Raw genomic sequence first — 26,236 nt, 5'->3', positions numbered from 1 at the left:
AATTATCTTAAATTAGGTAATACTTTATATACATAAAAGTTTTAGCCACTTTCTATGAAGATTTAAATGTTATTTCTTTTCTGAACAATTTTCAAAAATGGGTTTGGGTAAACAGTAGTGAATAAAATAGGTTGATATTAATTTGAATTGGGTGGTTAAATGTATTTCTTTATAAAGTTTGGATCTGAAATTGACTAAAAAGACAAAGATTTCTTATCCAAGTATACTCTATTGACTCTGATGAAATTTTCATGATTTCTTAATTTTCTAGGTACAAATTTGTAAATCTGGACAAGTGACTGCCATTCCATTTTGGTATCATATGTACCTTGATGACGAGATTAGGTTGGATACTTCGAGTGAGACCTCCCACTGGAAACAAGCTGCAGTTGTTTTAGATAATCCCATCCAGGTGGAAATGGGAGAGGAGCTCATACTCAACATCCAGCACCACAAAAGCAATGTCAGCATCACAGTAAAGCAATGAAGAGCAGTTTTCTAATGAAAAACTGTTTAAGTAGAGCAGCAAGTACACGATTCTTCTCCTCTGAATTAGTGGGATTGTAATCATAAAATGGAGTATAAAGATTTAATTCTTTGTAATGGTCAAATATTTTTTTAAATTGACATAAATAAAATGTATTTAAAAGATCCTAAATTAAGAGTAGCATTATTACAAAAATATTGCTGCAGGCTTCCTTTCTCAAAAAGGCTGCCGTTAATTTTTCAAATGAGTAAACTTTGTTATTGCTTGGTTTTAACTTGCTATAGATCAAATTTTGCTAAACACTTTTTTCTACACATTAAAGCTATAGAGATAAGGGATTTAGTCTCATCTTCATTGTCATGTGTAAGTAAAGCAAAACTTAATTTTTTAGGCATTTTGGCTTTTTTTCTTAAATCCAAACTTAAAATTCAGAAACATCAAAATGTTGGCTTCCACTGAAGACAGAGAGTTATGGTTACCTGTAAATTCCAAGCTTGTGGCTTTTAAATACTTGGCTACTTCTGAAACAGCTTCTCAGGTTTTGTTTTATAAGAATTTAAGTTATAAGCTAAATGTAATTATGAGAGTAAAAGAGGGACAAAATAAAATCTTCAGGAGGCAGCATTTTTCCTGGTTTACTTTGGCAAAGAAAAATTTAAAAGCTGATAAATTCAAGAAAGAGTTAAACCTAAACCAGTATTTTTCAGTTTTGATTTGGATGCACAGTAAGAAATATATAATAATTTGTCCAATTTTTAAAAACTTGAAATAGGGAGATTAATAAGGAAGATTATCATGCCTTGTATATACTGTGTGCTCTTTGTAAGCCACAAAGAAAATAAGATGGACCTTCTCCCACACTGCCTATTCTCATTGCCTCTAATGTTATACTACCCAGCATTACTTTCAATAGAAATGTTTAGTTGATAACAGTGGACAGAATAAAGACTGTACCTAATTACTGTGAACCAGTATATATATGTGAATATGTGTGTGCATAAATATATAAAGCAAAGGATTTGAAAAATAATATTTATCCTTGCTATTTGCAACATACTGTATTTTATTTTCAGTATAAAATGTTAAACATGACCCAATGGGTTGTGATTAGCAATTAGAGAAACTCCATTCTAAGTAATAAATTTCTCCCAAATAGCACCTACACATCTTCTGACTGGTTTAATGAATAATTAATTAAGACTATTCAGCTTACAGGCTGGCCCTGTGGCCTAGTGGTTAAGTTCGGAGTGCTCCGTTTCGGCAGCCTGTGTTTGGTTCCTGGGTGTGGACCTTTACCACTTGTTGGCGGCCATGCTGTGGTGGCAACCCACGTACAAAATAGAGGAATATTGACAAAATAGAGGAATATTGGCACAGATGTTAGCTCAGGGTGAATGTTCCTCAGCAAAAAAAAAAAAAAAAAAGACTACTCAGCCTGGATTTATGTTTGCTGACACCTTTAATAGCACTGAAGAAAAGTAGACTCCATTTCTTATTTATTCTTCCAGTCTTCTATCTAGTTGATTCTTTTCATCTCAAAGTCATGGATAACCTATTACTGTATTAGCAGTGTTGCAAATATGATTTGTTTTAAAATTAATAAGATTGCGTCCTAGATATTTCTCCTAATAGGAATATAAGATAGAGGTGTCTTTCATTGTAGGTATATAATTGTTAACTCTTAATTTTTTTGGACTTATTTCTTTTTTGCTGTGCCTCTAATCAAGAACTATTTGTTAAATAAAACATTAAAGACATATGAGAGACATAAAAAGTTGCAGAAAATAAATGATAAATTCTTATTTATTGAAAGACATCCAGTTGAGAAATAGAGAAATAATTGTTAGATAAGCATATATGGCACATGATTATGATTAAGTTCCACTAATTCATATTTCAGAATTATACTTTCTGCTAATTCCAGATTATTATATTCATGCAGCAGTGGTAGGAATCATTAGTTTTTTTTATGTCCACCTTCTTGATAAAGCAATGTAATATCAGGAACGTTTAGTAGTCATTTTCTACCATTCAAGTACATGATGCTCAAATGTTAAGAAATCAAGTCTAAGTCTAGGATATTTAGACTGATTATTTGTGATATACAAAACTTATATAAATCCAGTAGTCGTACCCGGCTTCTGCCTATCTTTGTGTTGAAATTTTCCATCATTTATGGCTTGTCCCAAGCACAAAATCCTGAGCAGTGGGATACCAGGTAATGAAATAACATGGTAGTAGTGCAGTTTGCTTTTGCACACCATTCAGGAGGCCACAGATTTATCTGAAGGTTCTCTTTTCTCTCCTGTTGTTTCACTACATATTTCATCAGCTATATTAGCTGTAGTAGGTGTAGTCTGGGGAGTCACAGTGTGTCCAAATCCTTGGTAGTGACCCATGGGTGAAGGTGGCACAGAAGAGGCAACGGAAATTGCATCTTGTGATGATGATGATAACAAGCTTGTATGTTCATTTTGATCTTGATCTTCAGGAAAAAATTTTTTCCTAGGATGTCCCATGACTGTCCTTCCTTTAAAGTAATATAAAGGTTTCCAAGGTTAGCCAAAAGTTGTTATTTTTACCACTATAAACTTACCATGCTAAAAATAAGCTCCCCCTCGCCCCTCCCAATTTGAAGAGCCTTATTGTGGTACTGCTTTAACCAAAGTCTTTCATCTCTTAAATAGCTATGAAATTGCCCTGATAGGAGAACTATGACAACCTACCTATTTGGGTAGAATTAAATGGCTGGTACTTACCAACATGCCTTACTTGTTCAGAAATATCATCCCTAATATCTGAAACATCCCACATGGCAAGAAAGGAATCAAAGCACGAGCCCTCTTCTGCTTCTTGGACATACGGTTTATATGAGAAAGTGTAGTGATGAGCAATAGCAGCAAGAAACATCTCAATACAGATAATAAAGTCCTGCAACAACAACAAACATATCAGCCATCTTCGAGTTTAAATCTAGTTTTATATGTAAAGGAAAAGCACTATCTTTCTCTCTTTTCAAAAGTATTTAAGTATTAACAGCTGTTTTTTTCTGTAAGATTATATTCATTTTTCCACTTTCCAAAATAATTATTTTTAACCTCTTCAAAAAAGGACAAAATGCCAAAAATTTAAATCTATTTTGCACTACCTCATTCAAGTATTTCTTAGCAAAGTACAATGCATTCTCAATCCACTGCCCAGGGACTAAGAGGAGAAATGCAGAAAGAGAAGACTAAGAGTAACAAAATCTAGGTTCTATTCTTGGCTCTACTACAAATTAGCAACTATGGCCAATTTCTCTAGGATTTCCTTCATTTCCTCACCTGTACAGTGAGGATACTAGTAGCCCCACAGCCTGCATGTTGTCAGGTTTAAGAGATAATATGTAAAAATGCTTAACCAATAGTAATGTTCTGCTGAATTCAGAGATAGCACTACTTACCTGGAGTCCTGTAGCCACAGCTTCTACAGTCTGCCATTCCCATGTATGCTTTTCAGAAATAACGCCAACTTTTACCAACAAAGCAATAACTACTGCTTGCCTATATGTTAGGAAAAGGTAAACGCCAAATCTATATCAAGCATAAAATGAGCAGCTGTTTTAAAAATATACCATTTAAAAAAGTTAAACCCCAGCACAACCTGTGGACCACCACTGCCCTGCCTTCACAGCATATTCCTGAAGACATTGTGTATCTCTATTAAATATATTGGCTTTACAAATGTACTCTTCTAGTACAGTTTCATCACATGAATTTTGTACTTTTTTTGTTTTCAAAGTGTGCACAAGTATTTAGATTTTAAGTTCTTCCTATACATAGACAATGCCTAACAGCTTGTACAATAGGCATTTAAAATGAAATAAAGGACAGATACTCAAATGTTATTTACACATGTTAACTGGTTATTCAGATTATTTTTTAATACAGTCATTTTGAAACCATTCTTGTTTGAAGTAATGGAACTAGAGACAAACTGAGAAGGAGTCTGACCCCAAGACAGGAAGTCACACTGAGCATTTCAAGCAAATCTAGGGATACGACCCTGGGTTAAATTTAACAGCTAATAATGAGATAGATAAGCTTTCATGGTTCTGTATACAAGAATATTCACTTGAATATTGCTTGTAATGGTGAAAAAATGAGGAACAACATAAAATGTCAACAGAAGATTGGTTAAAAAGTTATATTCACACAACAGAATACTAGGCAAATATAAAAACCAAAAAACCCAAACAACAAAATTATAGTCTCACTTTACTGACAAAGAACTATATCGACAATATACTGAACATATTGTTGAGTTCTACAAGCTCTTATAGTATGAAACTATTTCTGTGGAGTTTTACATGACATATGTGCACCAAAATGTTAATCATTCTTTCTAGCTGGTGGGATTTCAAGGAATTTTCTTTTTCCCCTTTTTGCATTATTTGTATATTGTTAAATTTGGTGTATTTGTTTCTAGGCTCCCTATCAACCATCCCTTTACTAAACTGGGACTATGTACAGTTTTTACCTTCTGTTTTAAAAAATATTTTTATTGATGAACATTTCTTCCCTTCATTAAATATTCCATATCATGTTTATCTTCCAAACTGCAGAGTATTCTCTTATATAACGGGACCATGATTTATTTTAATGATTCCTCTAGTGTTGAGACATTTAGATTGTCTCAAATTATTTTCTTATAAATGTTACAAGTGAGCATCTGATAGTTTCTTTATGAAAAACCAACAAGGGCTAAAAGGATGAACTTCTTAAAAGGTGAGTAGAGACATTTTAATTCATCTTCGGTATTAAGACTATTTTTAAAATCCTCCCTAACCAACAGTTTTATTGCCCTTTAGAAAATGAGAACATTTAAGAAAAGCAACACTTACCAAAAAGAAACAAAAACCACCAGTTTTACACAAAGAAATTTGCCAACAGGTTGGATTGGACTCAGTTCTTCCTTCAGTACTTTATAAAATAGCAGAAGACAATACATGGCAAACTAGAAACAATTAAGATTAATGGTTAAACTTCTTCAGTAAGAATAACTATACTAACAGAAGTATTCAAGTTATAAACCAGAGACCTGGTACAGAGTAATGTTTCAGGCAAATTTTTCCAGGCTTTATTAGATTAACAACAAGCTTTTATAGTTTACTCTGGATGAATATATATGATATGAAATTTCTCAGAAGAGATGTATAACATCTTCCCTGAAAATGGTTTTAAATGTTCACTTACTGGGGGTCCATAAAGAAAACAATAAACAAACAACTGCCATGAACAGAAGAAAAGGCTCTCATTCAGCCAAAATAAAAACATCTGCTTTTTAACGGCTTTTATACACACACCATTAATTTTATAAGGGTTGAGCTTACTAACTAGTCTATCTTATATAACATTGTATGCATATTATTTATTAAAGACAACACATTAAAATAAGTAGTAGTTCAATAAAATTGTGACCATGAAATCTGAAAGTAAAGAATCAAGGAAACAGTCTTTCTTGAGGGTAGTGTGTCAATCCAGCTGAATTTACTTCTTTAAAATACATGCTCAAGGGGCCTGCCCAGTGGCGCAAGTGGTTAAGTGCATGCGCTCCGCTGTGGTGGCCCGGGATTCGCGGGTTTGGATCCCAGGTGCGCACCGACGCACTGCTTGGCAAGCCATGCTGTGGCGGCGTCCCATATAAAGTGGAGGAAGATGGGCACGGATGTTAGCCCAGGGCCAGTCTTCCTTAGCAAAAAGAGGAGGATTGGCAGATGTTAGCACAGGGCTGATCTCCTCACCAAAAAAAAAAAAAAAAAAAAATTAAAAAAAAAGCTCAAGACTTCTTATTAACTATTTTTAGAAATCAGTTGTAATAACCTAGTGTAGTGTTGCATAGCAATAAACATTTTCCTAAAAGTTTACTTTTTCCCATTAAAATCATATAAAATGCTCATTTAAAATATTTTAGACTATGAAAGCAGTAAAGTATAAAGTTGTTCATAGTCCCATTATTCAACCAATCCTTTCTACACATAAGGTGGTTTTTAAGAGGTATCATCAACTAGATATAAAATTTTGTTGCCTGATTTTTTTTCCTACTTAAAGTGCCTTACTTGTCCATATGTTTCACAAGGACTATTTTTAATAACTGCCTAATATTTTGGCCAGTGGAAGAACCACAGTACATTTAACCAGTCCCCATCACTGGGCTTTGGATTGTTTCCAGCCTTTTGCTATTACAAATAATAGGCTTTAGATACAAAGATATTCAAAGCAAAAGTACTTCTGACAGTTTCTTGAGGATATATTCCCAGAAATGGAATTACTGGTTCTAAAATATATGAACATGTCGGAAAGCTTTAAATACACAGGCATTTAATTTTTATTATAAACCTCTAATACCACAGATGCATGCCATTGCATCTCTAAACTATTATTTTGCTGAAAGTATTAACTTAATATTTTAAATAAAATACACATTCTTAAGTTGAAAGGATCAGTTATATCTTTAAAGCATTTCAGTTTCTAGAACATCATTTTTTTTAACTTGGCATTCTCAATTTTCCTTTAATTCCCAAATATATGACAGAATTTTATTCTCCCATTTTCAATCAAACCCTGTACTGTCATATACCAATTAGACATTTTCTCTTACTGAATATGCCTAGGATATCTTTTTGTTTTTTTTGCTGAGGAAGACTTGCCTTAAGCTAACATCCACTGCCAATCTTCCTCTTTTTGTATCTGACCCGCCGCCACAGCATGGCCACTGAGAGATGAGTGGTGTAGGTCTGCGCCCAAGAACTGAACCTGGGCCGCCAAAGTGGAGCGGGCTGAACTTAACCACTAAGCCACCAGGGCTGGCCCTGTTTTTATTTTGTTTTTTTAAGGAGAGCCTTGTGCTTTTATTTATGACATACCCACACAACTATGTAATGAATACCAGAACCAAATGAACAAACACGATCAACAGGTAAACATATAAATCACCAAATAATTAACAAAGATATTATATCATCATATATGTATAAAGACGCGTTAAAAATTTCTTCAAGTTCTTCCTATAAATCAAATTTCAAGGGAAAAAGTAAAAATTAAGCTTTATTCCCCAAAAAAATTTCCCTAAGAAAATTGAGTTATACATACTAATGTAGTACAGTTAAGATGAATATTTACTTACCAATTGTGACATATTGTTTATTATAACCAAGTAAGTCCAAGCATTTGAAAAGCTAAAGTTCCCTTCATCATATATACCAGCCAGCTCACAGATTCTAAAAAATGATAAAAATGAGACAACTTGATGCTTAACTAAATCAAAATATTTTAAAATACAGCACTGACAGCAATACTTAAATTTAGAAGTCATTTTATTTAAAAGATCCTGTAGATAAATCACTTGAAATTTGTCATCAAGGTGGTTCAAAAATTAAAAGAAAAACATTTTTTTAGAAATGTTAATATATAAATATTCCTCCAACTTGAAGTAAATCCAAAATAAGATACATACCTTGAACTAGAAAGGGTAATTATTAGATTCAAAAAAATTATGCTGCCTAATTTTCAAAAGGTTGATTGTTATAAACGTATAATGCTGGTCTATAACTACAATTTTTTTCCCCCAAATTGTCTTGGAGGTAAATTTTATAAAGACCCAGATCTAAGTATTAACTTACGTGATTACCCAATTTCTAAACTGCAGAGAAATAAAGCATGCCTTCATAAACAAGCGAATTAGTCTTAATTCTAAGGTAAATGTCACTAAAGAATTGCTAGCTCAAAGGCAGAATAAAGACTTGAATGCTTCCTTCACATCTTTCTTCCTATTCTTCCTCTGTGAACATGCAGCATGTTAGTTATAACTAGTAGATAAACCATGCCTTCTGCCTGCTTTAAATTATTCGAAGTTCTTAAATTTTTAGGGAATAGTTTTACCAGGTGGCTTAATGATACCCCATTTTACCTCAAGTGCTAAGCTTCGACAAAGCTTTTAAAAAAGAAAAATATGACTTCTTACTTGGAATATAGTACTCATAATACATTCTAAGTTAACTATGTAGAAAATAAAACCATGCAATGAACCTGAAGTAGCATACTTTAACTTCATGTAATAGATGTTTCTGTAAAGCTATGTGAACATTAATATCTAAAAAAGAAAGTATTTTTTAAATGCTGTCAAGAAAGCTCTAAAATGAATATTATTTAGAAGAATTCTGTGGTGATTCCTTGCCTACAAATGGTCACCTTATCTATTTGAATATAGTAGGGTTTCTATATACTGTTTTTTATAACAGACTAGAATTGTATTATAAACATGTAAATTAACACTCTTTATATGTTTTTCTACTCGGTTATTCCCACTTAAGAGCATGAGGATTTTTAAAAAATAAATGATAAGTTCTGTGTACTTACAAAGCAACGATGGTGGTGAATGGTCTGACAACCGTATACTGCAATACACCCAGTTTGCACCTAAACAGCAATACTCTGCCAAAGAAAAAGAACTTAGCATTTCAACTACTCATTTAAATAGTATCAGACTTCTCCAAATCCCCCAAATTAAAATCACTTTGACAAATGATCCCACACTTATCTTTAATTCTTTTAATTTAGTCATTCTAAATGGCAACTGGGGAAGAATGTGGATGGTAGCAAACAAATTATTTAAACACTATTTTTAAAATTATTTGACAACTACATCTTCTGACAGTTCTTGCTTTCTGTGTAAAGTCTCAAATTTATGAATAGTGCAGCACAGAACAAAAGGAACAAAAGTGGGTCCCTGTGTGTTTCTGGAAGAAAAACTGAGTAACAAATGAATCGTGTGTGCGTGTACATGTGAAAGCGTATTTAGAAAGTATTATTTACATTTAGTATTCAGTTTCCTTTCAAGTTTGGTATTTAAATGTCATTCCAGAGAGTATCATTGACTAGATACTCTGAAAGGTCAAACAAAGATCCTGCATAAAACAGTTTTTATCCTATGGCTGGGCTCATTCAGTGTTAGGGAAAATTTACAAGGAGTAACAAACAAAAACAAACCAAAAAAAGTCCCAAAACAACTACCAAAAAAGGCTCTCTACCTGAGAGGCTTGTGTAAGCCTTCTTAAAAGACCAAGTTGGTCTGAGGGCAAAGGCTTATTTAGCACTCCTATCAGGAAAACTAGTTATCAATGTTATGTATTATGAATCCTCTAATTTACAAATTACCTCTAGATTGAGAAGACTGTGAGTCTGGCATTCAGACCTTGAGGTGGTGTTACCAGGACTGAATAAAAAACTGTTGGGTTCTATGTGCTGAGAGCTTTCTCTGTGCTGAGGTGGTTCACTCCCACTTACAACTAAGTGTGTGTGCCCCCTGTGGTGGTGGGCCTAGGAGTTGCACTTGGGCTTGTTGCAAAACCTCTAGATGAGAATGCCTTGCCTTGGCTATACATACTGTGCTTCCTGTGCCATACTCTTTACAAAGCTAAATTATGTTGGACTGGGTTAAACCTATAGTATTCTATGAGTTGACTGTCAAACCAAATCTGAGACCACTAGGAGAGACTATGCAGATAGATTAAATAGTCAATTAGATACCTTTGAAAGCTGTGGAGAATTAATGAACTGGAAGATGTATCTGAAGAAATTGCCCAGAATGTAGCAAAGGCTGAGACAAAGAGACAAATGTGAAAGAGAGTTACAAAGAACAGAATAGAATCAGAAGGTCTAACATATATTCAGAGTTACAGAAGAGAAAGTAGAGGAAAGGCAAAATCAGAAGAGATTATGGCTAAGACTTTTCAGAACTGATGAAAGATACGAATCTACAGATTAAGGCACACTGTAAATTAAGCAAGACTAAAAACAAAAACGAAACCACCTAGATACTTCAGAGTGAAACTGCAAAACATCAAAGACGGAGAGGGTCTTAAATGCAGCTGGAGACAGGTCACCTATAATGACAATTAAATTGACAGAGGCTTAACAGTAACAACTGAAGCCAGAATTAGGTGGAATAAAATCTTCAAAACGTTTGGAGAAAATTCCTGTCAACAGAGAATTACATTCAGCAAAACTATCTTTCAAGAATGAGAGGAAAATAAAGATACTTTTGGATAAGTATATCTGAGAAAATTTGCCACTGATACACTGACACTAAAGGAACTTTCAAGGGCCATACTTTAGAAAGAAGGCAATGATCCCAGATAGAAGATCTGAGATGCAAGAAGGAGTGAGCAGCAAGTAAATTTTTAATATTTGTAGTTAAATCTACAAAAGACTTAAAAAAATCTATCCAAAAAAATGTCTAATTTTTAAGATTAAAGTTAGATATTAAGTAGTCATGGTAAAATTTAAACTCTTAAGTGGTCAAAATAAGACTGGAAATAGAAACTATAACTTCTAAACCAGTAGTGAGAAAAAAAATAGAATAAGAAAAACAACAAATAATACAATCAACTCCCAGTGGGATCTGGAGTAGCACCTGTAATCACACACACTGATACAGCTGCAGTGAGACATATATATTCCATAACAGGTAAAATAGCCATGCTAAAATTATACATAGTCAAAGATTATAAATAGAGTTTTGCCACTAAATGAGCTATGAAAAAGCTTTTAGTTTTCAAGATTTTTTTGTACTTTACAATTGCAAATAAGGAATCATGGACTTATTTTAACATTAGTTAAATGTGGGCAGTATAAAACAGACTTGTCTGTTCCATTTGTTTGTATTCCTCAAATGTTTGAAAAAGTTTAAAATTATTTATTAAAATCTTCATTAAATAATTAGAAGGATCTTCTCAAACTCCTTATACCTTCTCAAAGTATTAAATGAAAATTTATATTTTTAAAAAGAGGCTAAATGCAATGTGGATTCCTGGATTGGATCCTCGAACAGAAAAAGGACGTATGTGGAAAGACTTGGGAAATCTGAAAGGTTGCAGTTAATAGTATGGTACCAATGTTATTTCTTAGTTTTGACAAATGTACCATGATTACATAAGATGTTAACATTAGGGGAAGCTGGGTAAAAAGTGTATAAGAAATCTCTGTCTTGTCTTTGCAACTTTTCTATAAATTTAAAATTATTCCAAAATAAAATTTTATTTAAAAATAACATAATCAATGAAAAAAGGAAAGAAGAAAAAGTGAGACAAATAGAAAACAAAAAGATGGCAAGATTATAAATGAATATATCAATAATCACAAAAATGTAAATGCCTAACTTGTTTAAGTTGATGGATTGTCAGATTGGAATTAAAAAACACTAAACTTAAAAAAGAAATAAGTGATACACCTAAAACATAAAGACATGGAAAGGATGAAAGTAAAAGGTAGAGAAAGATACGTCAAGCAAACACTACACAAAGGAAAGGTAGGATACCTATTAATAGCAGACAAAATAACTTGAAGAAGATTATTTGGAATAGAAACAGCATCAAAATATATAAAGCAAGAACTGACAGAAGTACAGTAAGAAACTGACAAATTATCAGTGGCAGAATTTAAATATCTCTCTCAGTAACTGATAGAACAAGTAGCCAAAGTCAACAGAAATACAGAAAAATTGAATAACACAATAAAATAAGATTGACCTGGACATAAATATAACACAGCCACTTGTTAATATAGCATGTTTATTCTCTTCAAGCACACAGGGAATCTTTATAAAAACTGATCATGTATTAGAGGGCATGAAACAAATCTTAACCAGTTCCAAAGACTGTCTCAGAGAGAGTATATTCCCTGACTGCAACAAATAAATAATGAAAACAATTTATTTATAATAAGTAAATGAAATAAAATGAAAACAAATAAAATAAATAATAAATTTTAAATAAATAAAATGAAATGAAATAAATAAAATGACATGAAATGAAACAAATAAATAAAATGAAAAACTAAAAACAAAAAAAAATCCTTAGGTTTGGAAATTTTGAAATACTCCAAAATAACTCAAGTAAAAAAGAAATCCCAATAGTAATTTAAAAACCTTAAACTGGATGATAATGAAAATACTAAATATCAAAACTAGGATTCATGTGGTGATAGATGTTAACTAGACTTACTGTAGTGATTATTTTACAATATATACAAATATCGAATCATTACGCTGAAACCAATAAAATGTATGCCAATTATATTTCAATAAAAAATAAAACAACAAAAACTGGGATTCAGTGAATGTAGAACTTGGAGAGAAATGTCTAGTCTTAAATGCAGTATTAAAAAAGAAGAAAGGCTGTAGATTAATGAGCTAAGAAAAGAACACAGTAAACCAAAAGAAATGAAAGAAAGGAAGTAAAAATAGAGCAGAAATTAATGAAACAGAAAACAAACATACTACAGAGAGAATCAATACAGCCAAAAGTCAGTTCTTGAAAAGATTAGTAAAAAATAGGCACACTTCTGGCAAGATTTTTCAAGGAGAAAACAAAGACTCTAATAACATTAGAAATGGAAAAGGAGTCATAATGACAGATCCAAAAGAGATTAAGAAGATATAAACTAATGTATGCCCTTACATTTTAAAACTCTGTCTATTCTGCCTAATTCCTAAAAACTATAATTAAAAAAATATGATTCCAGAAACTAAATTATAGTTCTATAATTGTCCTCCCACAAAGAAAAGTCCAGGTCTAACTTTTCAAGGTATAGTATACAATCTCTTCTGGTGATATACAAATGAAAGGCAATAATTCCTATTCAGCCAGTATAACTTGGATGGGAAAACGAGACAGGGATTGTATAAGAAAGGAAAATTATAGTCCAATCTTACTTATGAACATAGATGTAAAAATTCTAAACAAAATATTAGCAAACCAAATCTTGGGACACAGAAAAGCAAATGATACTTTTGATTTTATCCTAGAAATGCAAGGGAGTTTTAACATTAGAAAAGCCATTAATCTAATTTACTACATTAACAGGTTAAAGGTGAAAAACCATGATCATCTCAATAGGTAGAGAAAAAGCATTTGATGAAATTCAACACTTATTCATGATTAAAAACTCTTTAACAAACTAGTGGTAAAAGGGAGGTTTTGTATCCTGAAAGGATGCCTATATAACACCTTTAGAAACATCAAATTCAACTGTGAAATTTTATAAGAATTCTCTTTAAAATCAAGAATGATGCAAGATTGTCTAAAGATACTTACCAGCACAGCAAGAAGAAAGAGAAATGTATGGTATAAAGACTGAAAAGCAAACAAATCTTTCAATTGAAGATGACTGTCTACACAGAGAACTTAAAAAGATCTACAGACTAAGAAAATTTAACAAGATTTTTGGATATAAGATCAATATGTAACAGCCAATTGCCTTTCTACACACTGGCAGCAATTAAACATTTTTTAAAAAGATGTCATTTATAATAGCAATAGAATATAAGATATTTATAAAGTCAACACAAGATGTACAAGACTTTCATGAGAAAATTATACTTTATGGAATGAAGAGCTAAATAAGTAGAAATCTAGACCATATTCATAGATAAGAAGACTCAAAAAATCATAAAGATGTCAACAAACTAAGGACTGAATTCAACTGCAATCAAAAAAATCCCAACAGGGTTTTTCAAGCAACTTGACAAGCTGATTCTAAAATTTATATGTAAGAGTAAAGACCCAAGAATAGCCAAGATAATAGGGTTGGGGTACTTGCCCTTCGTTTTAAGGCTTATTAATAAGCTGTAGTAGTTAATGTATAGGATTAGTCCAGGGATAGAAAAGTTAACCAATAAAACAGGCAAAAAAGACCACAAACAGACCCATACATATGGAAACTTCATATATGATAGAGATGGCAATATAGATCAGTGAGGGAGAAGGGAGAGAATGGTGCTAAGATAGCTAACCAAAGGAATAAAATGAAATTGCATTGCTACAACACCCATATACAGCAAAATCAATAAGTATTTATAAGTCTTAACGGGAAATTTTTGAAATGTTTAGAAGAAAAGCACAGGAGGGGCAGGCCTGGTGGTGTAGTGGTTAAGTTCGCACGTTCCACTTTGGTGGCCGGCCCGGGGTTCACTGGTTCAGATCCTGGGCGCAGACCTGCTCACGGCTCATCAAGCCATGCAGAGATGGCATCTCACATAGAAGAGCTACAACTCTACAACTATGATACACAACTATGTACTGGGGTTTTGGGGAGAAAAAAGAAAAAAGAGGAAGACTGGCAACAGATGTTAGCACCAAGGCCAATTGTCCTTAGGGAAAAAAAAAAAGCAAAGCAAAGCACAGGGGAATGTTTTTATAATCCTGGCGTCAGGAAGAATTTTTTGAAGAAGATGCAAAAAGTACTGACTATAAACTAAGATAGATAAATTCAACTATATTAAAATTCAAAACTTCCATTTATCAAAAGATATAATGAAAGTGACAAAGCATGCCGAAAACTGGAAAAAGATATTTTTAACACTCATTAAGCAAAGAATTAGTATCTAAATATAAAAACATCCCATATTAAGCCACAAGACAGACAACACATTAAAAAATGAGAAACAGAAACAAGCATTCCTCAGAAATGGAAACACAAATGGCTAATACACATATGAAAAGTTGCTCAACCTCATTACTAATCAAGGAAATCCAAATTAAGACCACATGATACACCACTTTACGTGCTCTTGATAGGCCAACATAAAGAAGTCTGGGTAATTCCAAATGTCAGTGAGGATGTGCTTCAATTAGAAGTATTTTATACTGTTGGTGGGAGAGTAACTTGGTCCTGACACTTCAGAAAATAATTTGCCACTAACAAAGTTGAACAAAACCTAAAGACCTAGTATATCCACTCCAAGGTATGTATCCTAGAGCAATTTTTTTCAAACTGGGTCAAATTCAACTTAGAGGGCTGTGACTCGAATTTTAAAAACAAGAGGGAGGAAGTGAATACATAAATAAGGGTTAGTACTGTTTCATGAAAACATTTGTTTTATAAGAGTACTAAATCATTAGGTAAAAATGTCTCCCCTCCTCTCAGAAACTAACATATACAAAACTTGCTATTTATTAAAAGAAAAAGCATTGTGCTCATTGCTTATGTTACAGAAATCTGATTATAAAAAGCAGACAGTTTTTATCGTCTAACAACTGCAAACTTATCACGGCATTTGCATCTTACACCAAACCAAACCATCATACTGAATTATCCTAAACAGCAATAGCCTGATTAATTATCAGATATGTAACACCAGTTATCTAATAGAGGGAGACTGGTAACCTAAAATACATTTACATATATACAGGAGAATGAGAAGTTTTATTATCACTAAAACCACACCCCTAAACTGCATGACTTTGGTGGACACTTACTGTCTTTTCAATAAGAAAATCTGAGCTATAGTTATGGATGCATTGCTGACATTATCTAGGCAGCAGTTGTCAGAATTCAAAAGAATCTCAGGAAAAAATGAAATCAACACAAAGAGATTTAACAAGAATACATGTGATTGGCTGTGTAGTTAGGCACAAATCAATTGCACAAGCACAGAATTGGGGATTTTGACCAGCAGTATCATTTGAAAAAGGTGTGGGGTTTTAGTTGACCACCAGCTAATCATGATGAACCAGTCTGAAGAGACAGCTAGAGTGTCATCTCAGGTTCTGTATTAACAGAAAAGTCCTGATCAAAGTCAAGTCACTGCCACCATCACCATCACCATCATCACCATCAATCATCAATCATCATCATCATCATCATCATCATCATCATCATCATATTTACTGGACCACTGCAATCTCTTCCATCCCTGCCCACTTCCAATTCAGTCTATGAAGAGCACAGTAATTTCTGAAAATGAAATTTGGATACGAGTCCTCTGCTTAACATCCTCTAATGGCTTCTCATTGACAAAGAAACAGGCTCCTCTGAGCCTTCTTTTCAACTAGGCATCATTCTTAGGCCCTGTCCTTGGCCTGCCTGTCAGTTTGTGCAAAGAATCCTGCTAAGTCATGCCCTCACTCCTGATATTTGATTACCTTTGATATCTGATGAAGCTCCTCTTCCCCCACTCCTGATATTTAAGCCTTGGCCTGCCTTTAGCAAGTATCCTGTTAGGCCAGTTTAGAGTGAGTCCCCCTACCCTTGATGTATCCTCTTAGCAATTTTCCATCCAGCGACTACCTCAATCTGCTCATTGGCTATAAATCTCTATTTGTCCTTGTGGTATTTGGAGTTGAGCACAATCTCTCTCCCCTTATCCTCAACCTACATCAGTTTTTCCTTACTATCCTCTTTCATAGTCTCCTGGGTTTTTTTTCTGTCATACCATTTCCTGAAATAAGTAACTATATATTTGTATCTTCATTTAATTCCTAACCTTCCTAACTATACTGTAAGTTCCATGAATTCTACATCTGTTATATGCACTAGGATATATCTATATACTGGCACATACTAGGTGTTCAATACATATTTGTCAAATGAACACATTAGGAGCTTATTACATAAAATAGCTAGGTAGCTCCCTGTCATTGCGAGTGTGTAAGTAGAGACACATTTAGTCTTGATGTTGTACAAATGGTTCTGTACTGCATGGAAGGCAATGTAGCTATCCCTAGGTGATATATTTACATTGAATACTAGACCTCTAAATCATTCCAGTTACCTTAGCTTGCAACTTTCACCTTAATCCCCATCTGTCAATGATCAAGTCTTAATGATTCTTCAGCTGCATTCTCTTGTCTTTCCTTTCTATTCCAATTTCATCCCTCCTTTTCAGCTTATGTCACAAATGGACTATTATAATAACATCCTAATTTATTTCCCCATCTCTAGAGTCCTCCTCCCTCTAATGCATCCTGTACAGTATTGCAAGATTAACCTTTCTAAAATGCTGTTTTCAAATGTTTCCTTGCCGAAAAATATCCAATGGTTCATTTATATAATAAATGTAATCTCAGCTTCAACTTAACTTTTTAGGTTTTATTTTCCTTTACTGTCTTACATTAATGTATAATAAGGCCAACTAACATTATATATTACTAGAATAAACACTGCTATTTGTTGCTATTTCATATCATATGCTGTTTCCCCCACTAGACTATCTTCTCCCTGAGTCTTAGACCTGATTTTGCCATTAACTAGCTATGTGATCTTGAGTAAGTTAATCTCTGCAGACCTTGGTTCTCAATAGTAAAAGGGCGTTGATTAAATGATTTCTAAGGTTTTTTTCCCCATAATATTTTAAGTTTTCTATATAGGATGAATAATGTAAAAGAGACTAACTTGTATGTGTGGATTATATTACGTGTGTTTCGTTAGTCTTCAAATTGACTATGAACTCCATGAGGGTAGGGGCTCTGTCTTATACTTTTTGTCTTGCTCGTAGTACTTAACACACTCCTTTGCAAAGAACTGACTGATGCTTAAAAATTCTCCTTAAATAAAACCAAAACATAAAAGAATTAAAACCAAACATACTTACTCTCCCATAGTCCATGGTGGACAGCAACATAAAGGAGGGAAATGTTTCTGCTGATCTTTGGCTTCAAGGATTAATACCAGATTTGGATACCGGTTAGTTAGATAATTGGTCAGGAATACCATAAAGTTGTAAATGACATAAGCTTCATAACATTCTCTGCAGGTATCCACATATATTGCAATGCTGGGATATTTCAAAGCTATCCACTATGAAAAAGCACAGATGTTAGTTACAGCTAAGATAAAAGGAATTACCACTCCAATTCATGGTACTCACAATAAGCTAATTTTTAAACTTGAGATGTCTTGTCCTGTACTTATATCAAACTTTCTAAAATTTATCATTATGAGGGCTACCAGACCATCTGTGAAATAAATTTTTAAAAGCAATAAATATCTTGGATATTGGTAAACAAAAACATTCATGTTTGGGGGTAAATAATGAATATGAAGAGAGAAGCTAAATTATGTACTTAGGTTCTTAAATATAATCTGAAATTTTTCTTGACATGATTATAGAAAATGCTGTTAAAGACATTTCCTTTATATTTAATCAAATTAAAACAGTTATCTGTAATAACTTCATGTATTAGAATCCACTGGGGAAGGTTTTTTTTTTGGTCCAAATAAAAGATTTAATAAATAAAAAGGATGCTAATGTAATTTTAAACATTACATTCTTTAAAGGACTAAGAGCTACTAAACTGAAATTTTAAAAGATTAAGCAAAGAAAACAGCTTTAGATTTTTAAAACTTTAAAACATCTGCCTTTTCTATTGTTATACTTTATCTTCTTTATCAACATTAAAAACAAGTCAACTTTTTCACTTTTCTTATTAATCTGACTCTTTACTGCCAAAGAACATACTTTTACCACCTTAAGCATTCTGTAAGAGTACAGTTAGTATCATCAAACAAGTTGTTAGTTAATGACATAAAATGAAACATACTTACACTATCTAAACTGTAAATAGGTACCATCCAAAGAATCCTATTTGGAAAGGAAAACATAAATTAAAAACGTTTTACATCATATCTATGAAATAAGCCAACATAACACTAGTAGAATCAAAATATATTAAGATTTACCTTATTATTGGTTTCTGTAGTTCAGGTTGTGTATAATGCACTAAATGTTGCAATATCACCCAGAGGGATATAGGTATAGTCAACAGCAAAAAGATTCCAGCAATAAACCAAGCCTTGGTGTGGATTCCAACCTTAAGAAGCAAAAGAATATGTTAGTATAAATTCTCTGATATTAAAACTAAAAAGCTAACTAAAATATTTTTATTTCTTAAATTTTCATTTATTTGATATTAATGAGGCCCAATATTTTCCAAATGACTAGTGGCTATTTTTATTTTTTCTTCAATAAACAGTCTATTTGTGCTTTTGTGGAGGGAGGGGGTGGACTTTTTCTCATGGTTGAGCATTTTTCCTCATGAGGCCTTTTGTAACAGTGCTGTATACATTAAGAATATTAACATCATGTCATTTCCCCTTAGCTTATTTGCCTTTTATATTTGATTATTGTGTTTGGGGATGTACAGAAGTTTTAAAATTTTCTGCAAGTCAAATTTAAAAATCTTTCTATGGCTTATTACTCTGCCGTTATTTCTGGAAAGTTAAAATTCTACGTAACGTTTTCTGCAAATTTTAGTGTTACCCAACATATTAGTAGAACATTTATTGAGTGCTATTTGCCTGATACTTTAAGTTCTTTATATGTGTTGCGTCTTTTAACTCTCCCATTCCATAAGCACTGCCACAACTACTGTCCATGCAAACTGTGTTGATATGTGCTACCCCTCTCATATCCAACAACATCAACTCAGGAGATTACATTTTAAAAAGCTCTAATTTCTTTTTTAGGTCAGTATCTGATCAATATTTTATCCTTTAAAAACTCAGCGTCTAAAAACACACTTTAAACTCTCTCATCCTAAGGTAGAGTCGAAGTAACCTACTTGCTTTCTGGTAAAAACAAATTTATTTGAACCTCTGTGCTATCTGAGGGGCCTAGGGAATGAATTTTATACTAACTTGTACTCCTACCTTGAGGAGTGTGAATCCTTTCAATTTTTTTTTAAATGCAAATGCTAACTTTAAAAAAAAAAAAAGGTGGGCATTTATTTTTGGTACTTGAGGGGTTTGAGCAGTTAATTAAAATAGAACTGAAGTCCATGACTTCTAGTTTTACTGTTTTTTTTTTTTTTTTTTTAGCTACTACTTATGTACTACTTTTTTTTTGTGAGCAAGCATTAGCCCTGTGCTAACATGGCCAATCCTCCTCTTTCTGCTGAGGAATATTGGCTCTGGGCTAACATCCGTGCCCATCTTCCTCTACTTTATATGTGGGATGCCTGCCACAGCATGGCTTGATAAGTGGTGCATAGGTCCACGCCCAGGATCTGAACCTGGAACCCTGGGCCGCCAAAGCAGAGTGCATGAACTTAACCACTACGCCACTGGGCCGGCCCCTAGTTTTACTGTTTTTTTTTGTGAGGAAGATCAGCCCTGAGCTAACAGGCAGGCCAAACCTCCTCTTTTTGCTGAGGAAGACCGGCCCTGGGCTAACATCTGTGCCCATCTTCCTCCACTTTATATGGGACGCTGCCACAGCATGGCCTGGCAAGCGGTGCATCGGTGCGTGCCCAGGATCCAAACCTGGGCCACCAGCAGCAGAGCGCACGCACTTAACCACTACACCACGGGGCCGGCCTTAGTTTTACTGTTTTGAACAAAATTTTTTTTTTTATCAGGGATAAAGATTAAAGAAGTAGAAAACAAAAGTACAGAGATCAAATGTATTTTTACAACAATGAATTTCTACATTAAACTGTGTGGAACACCTGAAAAGCAAATACAGAAAGAAGTCTTGCTGAATGCTGAAGATCAATCCAAGCAGTAGGTGAAAAATAAATATGTGGAGGTGACAATTTTAAAAGGAACGTCTGAGCAATCATTTTCCAGGGATTTTTGCTTAGCTCAATTTCATTTAAAATTGAGTATTCATTTTAATGATGACCTAAAATAAGAAAAAATTAAAAGCATATTCTAGATTTTCTCTACTACAAGGTGATCATTAAGAACAGTATTGCCAAGTGATTTTAATGCTCACATCTGGGCCGGCCCCATGGCGTAGTGGTTAAGTGTGCGCTCCGCTGCTGGTGGCCTGGGTTCGGATCCCAGGTGCGCACTGATGCACCGCTTGTCAGGCCATGCTGTGGTGGCGTACCACATAAAGTGGAGGAAGATCGGCACGGATGTTAACTTAGGGCCAGTCTTCCTCAGCAAAAAAGAGGAGGATTGGCATGGATGTTAGCTTAGGGCTGATCTTTCTCTCTCACTCACACACACACACACAAATGCTCACATTTGTTTTTATGATTGCCTTAGTGCCAAAAAGAACTTGATGGTAGACTTAAGAGAAAAATGATGTGCTTGTGACTAATGAAGGCCAAGTGTCCTCAGTGTGCTGTAAGGAAGAAAGTTCTTTTTCAAACGATGATCGTAAAACAAGTGACTGGAGAATTGAGTCATTTCAGGATAGTGATGCCAAACTAAAAAAATCTTGCATCATAGAGTTAGTACCATTTTTACATTGCAAGTGGTAATTCAGTTTCAGAAAAACATCATCTGTCCACATTAACGCCATTAATTTGAATCACTGGTTTTACAGTTGTTTTGATTTTTGAGCTATATAAAAAGCTATATGCATAAGAAATGTAACCTATTTTATGTGTATACATAATTTAAGTAACATTATAAGTCAAACACTAGGTATCTATAGAAATTATTAATATAATTATTACATTTATATCTAAATAAATTATTCTCACTTGAGAAACACTGATATAAGAATACTATTAACATTATTAAACTTAGCAGCCATGAGTTGGGGTTTTTTTGGCTCACAAAATGAGGAGATAAGTAGTGAAGATTTTTTTCCTAAGGTAACTTGAGGGAAGTAGACAGGAAAGAAAAAACCATTAAAGATGAGCATCCAGGAGTGAGTTAATTGTCCCTCAGCCAAATGCTTTCAAAGTAGAGAGCAGAGACGAACAGGATAGTGCTTTCTGGGCCTAATCCTCCTGAGGGACAGGGAGGAACACTTACATGGAGAGTAGCTAGAGAGTAGCTACTTGGGGCATAAGGAGGAGCAGGGCAGGACATAACGACTACAGAGCAGTGTGACATCATGTGTGCATTTAACTTACTTGACTTCAATTACACATGCTCAGCCAAGTAAGAGAGGGAGAGAAATAGTTTAAATAGTGCAGATGGTCATCTTGCCATTCCAGTAAATGAGTACATGCCCCACCATGGGCATGGGACGGGCTATACGAACCTCCTATTTTCTACCATCTCAGTTCCCATTGACTTCTCACAGTGTGAGCATCTGTGATTCTAGTGTTTAAAAGACATGTATTGTTCATACAAAACTGTGCCTAAACATGTCAACTACTTTATCTAGTGCTCAAATTTATGCATATAACTTTGCCACTTTGCCTTAGGTCTTCAATTGAGAACCTAATCCCAATTAGGATGATATTCCACAAGAAAAAGAACTGCTCCTCCAATGCATGCATCACTGTTGAGTGATGATATTTTAAAAACAGTGATAATTAGGGCTTATTGAGCACCTTCTATTTATTGGGCACAATGTGTTAAGCATTTTAGATACATAAACTCATTTAGTGAATAACGATGAAGAGCATGAAAATGATATTGTACACAAAGCACTTAGGACACTTGAGCCACTCATCTCTCTGTCTCAGTTTTCATATCTATAAAACAAGGATAACTCCTATGCTTCAAGATTAAGAATATTAAATAAAATTATACCTAAATCTTGGGGACATGCTGTAGCTAGTGTCTCTAACCTTAAAAACAAAATACAACAAGGGAAAAAAAAATCTTCCCTTAAACCAATACTCTTCTCTATCTACTGTGCCATTCATTTCTCAGGTCCCCTTCAAAGTCAAAATACTCAAAACAAAAACAAAAATCTTGCCCATATCCTGATTCAGCCCTTACAATTCCATTGAACCCATTACTACAACTCCATTGAACCCATTACCAGGATCACCAATGACTGTCCTATCTTATGAAAACCAATGCATGTTTCAGCAGCACTGGACACTATTTACTATTTACACTGTTTACTATTTTGTCCTGCTTGAAACACTTTCCTGTTCTGGCTTCCACTTTCCCACTGGCAGCTGCTTCTTTTTTGTAAGTTTCTGTTCCTCTACTTGACCTCTAAATGTTGGTGCTAGGTCCACGGCCTTTTCTTCTTCTTCCCTTTTATAATCTCACCCATGCTTATGGCTTTAAACACCGTCTCTTCTGACAACTGCCATATTTATATCTGCAGTTCAAACCTTGCTGAGCTCTAGACCTGCATATCTAACTGCATATTTGACATGCCCATCTAAATATCTCTCATATACCTCAAACTAAATGTCCAAAGCAGAACTCAATTTCTCTCAAATCTGTCCCTATCCATCAATTTTCATTTCTGTAACTGGTGTCACCATTTACCCTGTTGCTCAAGACAGATATCTGAGAGTCATTCTTGATTTCTCCTTTTCTCTCACTGCCTCTCCTCCCCAATACAAGCCACTGTCGAGTCCTGTTTCTTCACTTCCAAGAATACTTACAATTCAGTTTTCCATCTCTATTTCTGCTATTTAAGTCATTGTAGCTCAGGCACCCACTACCTCTTAACTATCATAAAGAGCTTTCTAATTTCCCTCCACTTCCACTTAATTTTCCATAGCTGGTGGAGTGGTCTTTTGAAGATGTACAATAGGATTGCCCTGCCTATTCATTTCTCAGATCTTTTTTAGTTTCCTCCACAGGATTTTATACAATTTAATTTTATTGATTTGTTTTTGCTGATTGTGTTTGTCTCCACCACTAAGTTCCATGAAGCTAGGTGCCGTGTTTCTGTTTCTCACCATATAGAACACAAGCCTGATTTATCACTGGGACTCAAATCATCATTTACTAAGTATGAGACATTTGGGCAGAAGGAGGAGAAAACAAAATTATCATGTTAGATGGTGGTGAGTCCTAGGAAGAAAAATAAAGTAGCGAAGAGTATATGAAGAGTTGAGGAAGGGAAGCTTGCAACTTTTAAACAAGGTAGCTGGGTGACATTTGAGTAAAGACCTGAGCACATAAAGGAACGAGAAAGCCATGTGGGGGAAAGGCATGCCGTGAAGGGGGAACATTTAGGGCAAAGGCCCTAAGGAGGGTGCATGTCTGCTTGTTTGAGCAAAGCCAGGGTGGTGGAAGCCCAGGAACTGAGGAGAGAAAGCCAGAGGCGGGACGAGGTAGGGGTGGTGACAGACCATGTTGGGCCTCGACGGCCATAGTTAGGGACAGTGGCTTTTAATCTGGGACTAGGAGTGACTGGAAAACTTTGAGAAGAGGACACACATAATATGACTTATGTTTTAAGTGGATACTCTGTCTGGTGTGTTGAGAATAGTCCAGGCAAGACTTGATGAGAATTTGGCTCTGAGTGTTGTTAGCACTGGAGGTTGCAGATTAAAATTTTCCTTAAAAGCTGTCACTTAAAAACTACAACTGAAACCAACAACTAAGAGAAGTCTCAAACTAAATTGATATTATACATATTATTAACCTTAAAAGCAATTCCTATACTATACTCCAAAGAAATATTTCAAAGTTAAGAAATCCCTATTTGTATTAAGATATCTATACTACTTGAATTTTGGTAGACAAATTATGGAAATAACCTAAATATCTAACAAATGGGAAATATTTAATGTAGTGGAATAGTATATCAATGTTAAAAATAACTATATGGACTATCCTAGTATGGGAAAGTCAACAAAAAATAATTAAGTGAACATACAAAAAACGTATATGAAATACATTTTGTTTAACTATGTAAAAGTCATTTCCACAATAAAGGGCCTAAAATAGCCATGGTCTTGTCATAGCTCTTGTAAAATAGGTGTTTCTAAGTAAAAGTACTTTCTGGTTTTTATCAATTCCAAGTTTAAAGTTCTTAACACAATTTTTATACAGTACATATCTTACTTAAGTATTTACCTTGGGGTCTTCTAGCTTGCAGCACTTTACTGATGTCATAATAAGAATATGACATCAAAAAATATACAAGGGACTTTTTGCAAAATCTTTGTTGGTTAACAGTTAATTTCTAAAGTAAAAATAAACATCAACGGTAACCAACTAGAATCTTTTAACTTAGGAAGCTAGTTAAATACTAATAAAATTCAATACATGGTTTTCAAGGTAGTTTATCTGATCTAGTTAAGTCCAATATCTGAACAGATCAGATTTCAGTAATAAAATTACCTTACTTTCAGGGAATTGATGACTGCTTCCAAAACAGTACTCTTCTAAGCAGCTATCTTAATATATTCTATTTTCTTGACCCGGTCCTATCCCCACCTGTAGCATGCTTTCAAAAACCGTGAACAAGAAACCAGATAGGTTTATATCCTAAGACTAGACTCCTTTACATAACATGATTTTCAGGATTATCAAGTCTGGGGTATCCAGGGTAAAAATGGGCAACCTCAGATGGGCAGGACGGTAGAAAGAAGGGTAGAGGTCAATGGCGTAGGGCCCTCTTACCTCCAGTTTCTGTAATTCCCACACGCACAGAGGAACAGCAACCACTATGGACACCAGGTAGATGACCACCGCTAAAGGTCGAATCCACTGTCTCCAGTTCCTCCAGGTACAAGTGCAAGGCATGTTTCCGCATAAATCAGCTCTGAGTAGCAAGGAAAAAGAGCTCGAAGGAGATTATAATGGGGAGCCCTGTTCTTCGGCCGTTTTGTCAACCCGTATACGACGGAGAAAGAGCTGCTGAGCGACTTTACCAGCAGCTCCAGCCGCCTCCTCGGCCCGCGCTGTGCTTTCTGCTGCTTCTGCCGCAACTGCGGCCGCTCTGGGTGCTACCGGGGAGCAGTGCGGGCAGCATCCTTTCTTCCCCACGTCGCATCTGCCCAGTTCTTTCGCAGTGGGCTCCCGGGCGGAGCCGCTGCCCTCACTTGCGGATCGCCCAGAGCTCCGCCAGCACCATGGCCTTGAGGAGAGCGGCGCCGACCAGGTCCGGCCTCTGGTGACCCTGCACACAGTTCAGTTCTGCCCCGCAGCTGCCGGGCCACTTGTTCTTTTCTGGCGCGGTGGCGTTTCCTCCCCTCCGGGCTCTCAGGTGTCTCTTCGCCCAAGTCAGCTAAGAGATAAGAGATGAAAACACGCCCAACGACCCCAGGACTTCCTCATTCGCTCCTACGGGACATCCCCCACGGCAGAACCCAAGGCC

At 34.8% G+C, this 26,236-nt stretch overlaps 2 protein-coding genes across 2 annotated transcripts in view; one reads left to right on the top strand and one right to left on the bottom strand.

Annotated features, from left to right (window-relative positions):
• The window catches only part of PRMT9 (protein arginine methyltransferase 9), a 38,450-nt gene extending 36,592 nt beyond the window's left edge, over positions 1-1,858 (top strand). Inside the window, exon 12 of the mRNA XM_058550166.1 lies at positions 272-1,858. Within this exon, the coding sequence (XP_058406149.1) occupies positions 272-487 (216 nt within the window). The 3' untranslated portion in view covers positions 488-1,858. The remainder of the gene's footprint in view (positions 1-271) is intronic.
• Positions 1,859-2,274: 416 nt separating this feature from the next.
• TMEM184C (transmembrane protein 184C) lies at positions 2,275-26,174 on the bottom strand. Its single transcript, XM_058550165.1, has 10 exons — positions 25,540-26,174; positions 18,985-19,115; positions 18,850-18,886; positions 17,897-18,102; positions 8,884-8,958; positions 7,652-7,745; positions 5,370-5,482; positions 3,930-4,029; positions 3,247-3,418; positions 2,275-3,017 (listed from the first exon to the last, which is right to left on the bottom strand). The coding sequence occupies exons 1-10, from the start codon at positions 25,660-25,662 to the stop codon at positions 2,752-2,754; spliced, it is 1,317 nt and encodes a 438-aa protein (XP_058406148.1). The 5' UTR covers positions 25,663-26,174; the 3' UTR covers positions 2,275-2,751.
• Between the last annotated feature and the right edge of the window lie 62 nt (positions 26,175-26,236).

Source organism: Diceros bicornis, chromosome 11 (genome assembly GCF_020826845.1).
Source record: "Diceros bicornis minor isolate mBicDic1 chromosome 11, mDicBic1.mat.cur, whole genome shotgun sequence".
Classification (NCBI taxonomy): Eukaryota; Metazoa; Chordata; class Mammalia; order Perissodactyla; family Rhinocerotidae; genus Diceros; species Diceros bicornis.
This window is presented reverse-complemented; position numbering and strand designations above follow the sequence as displayed.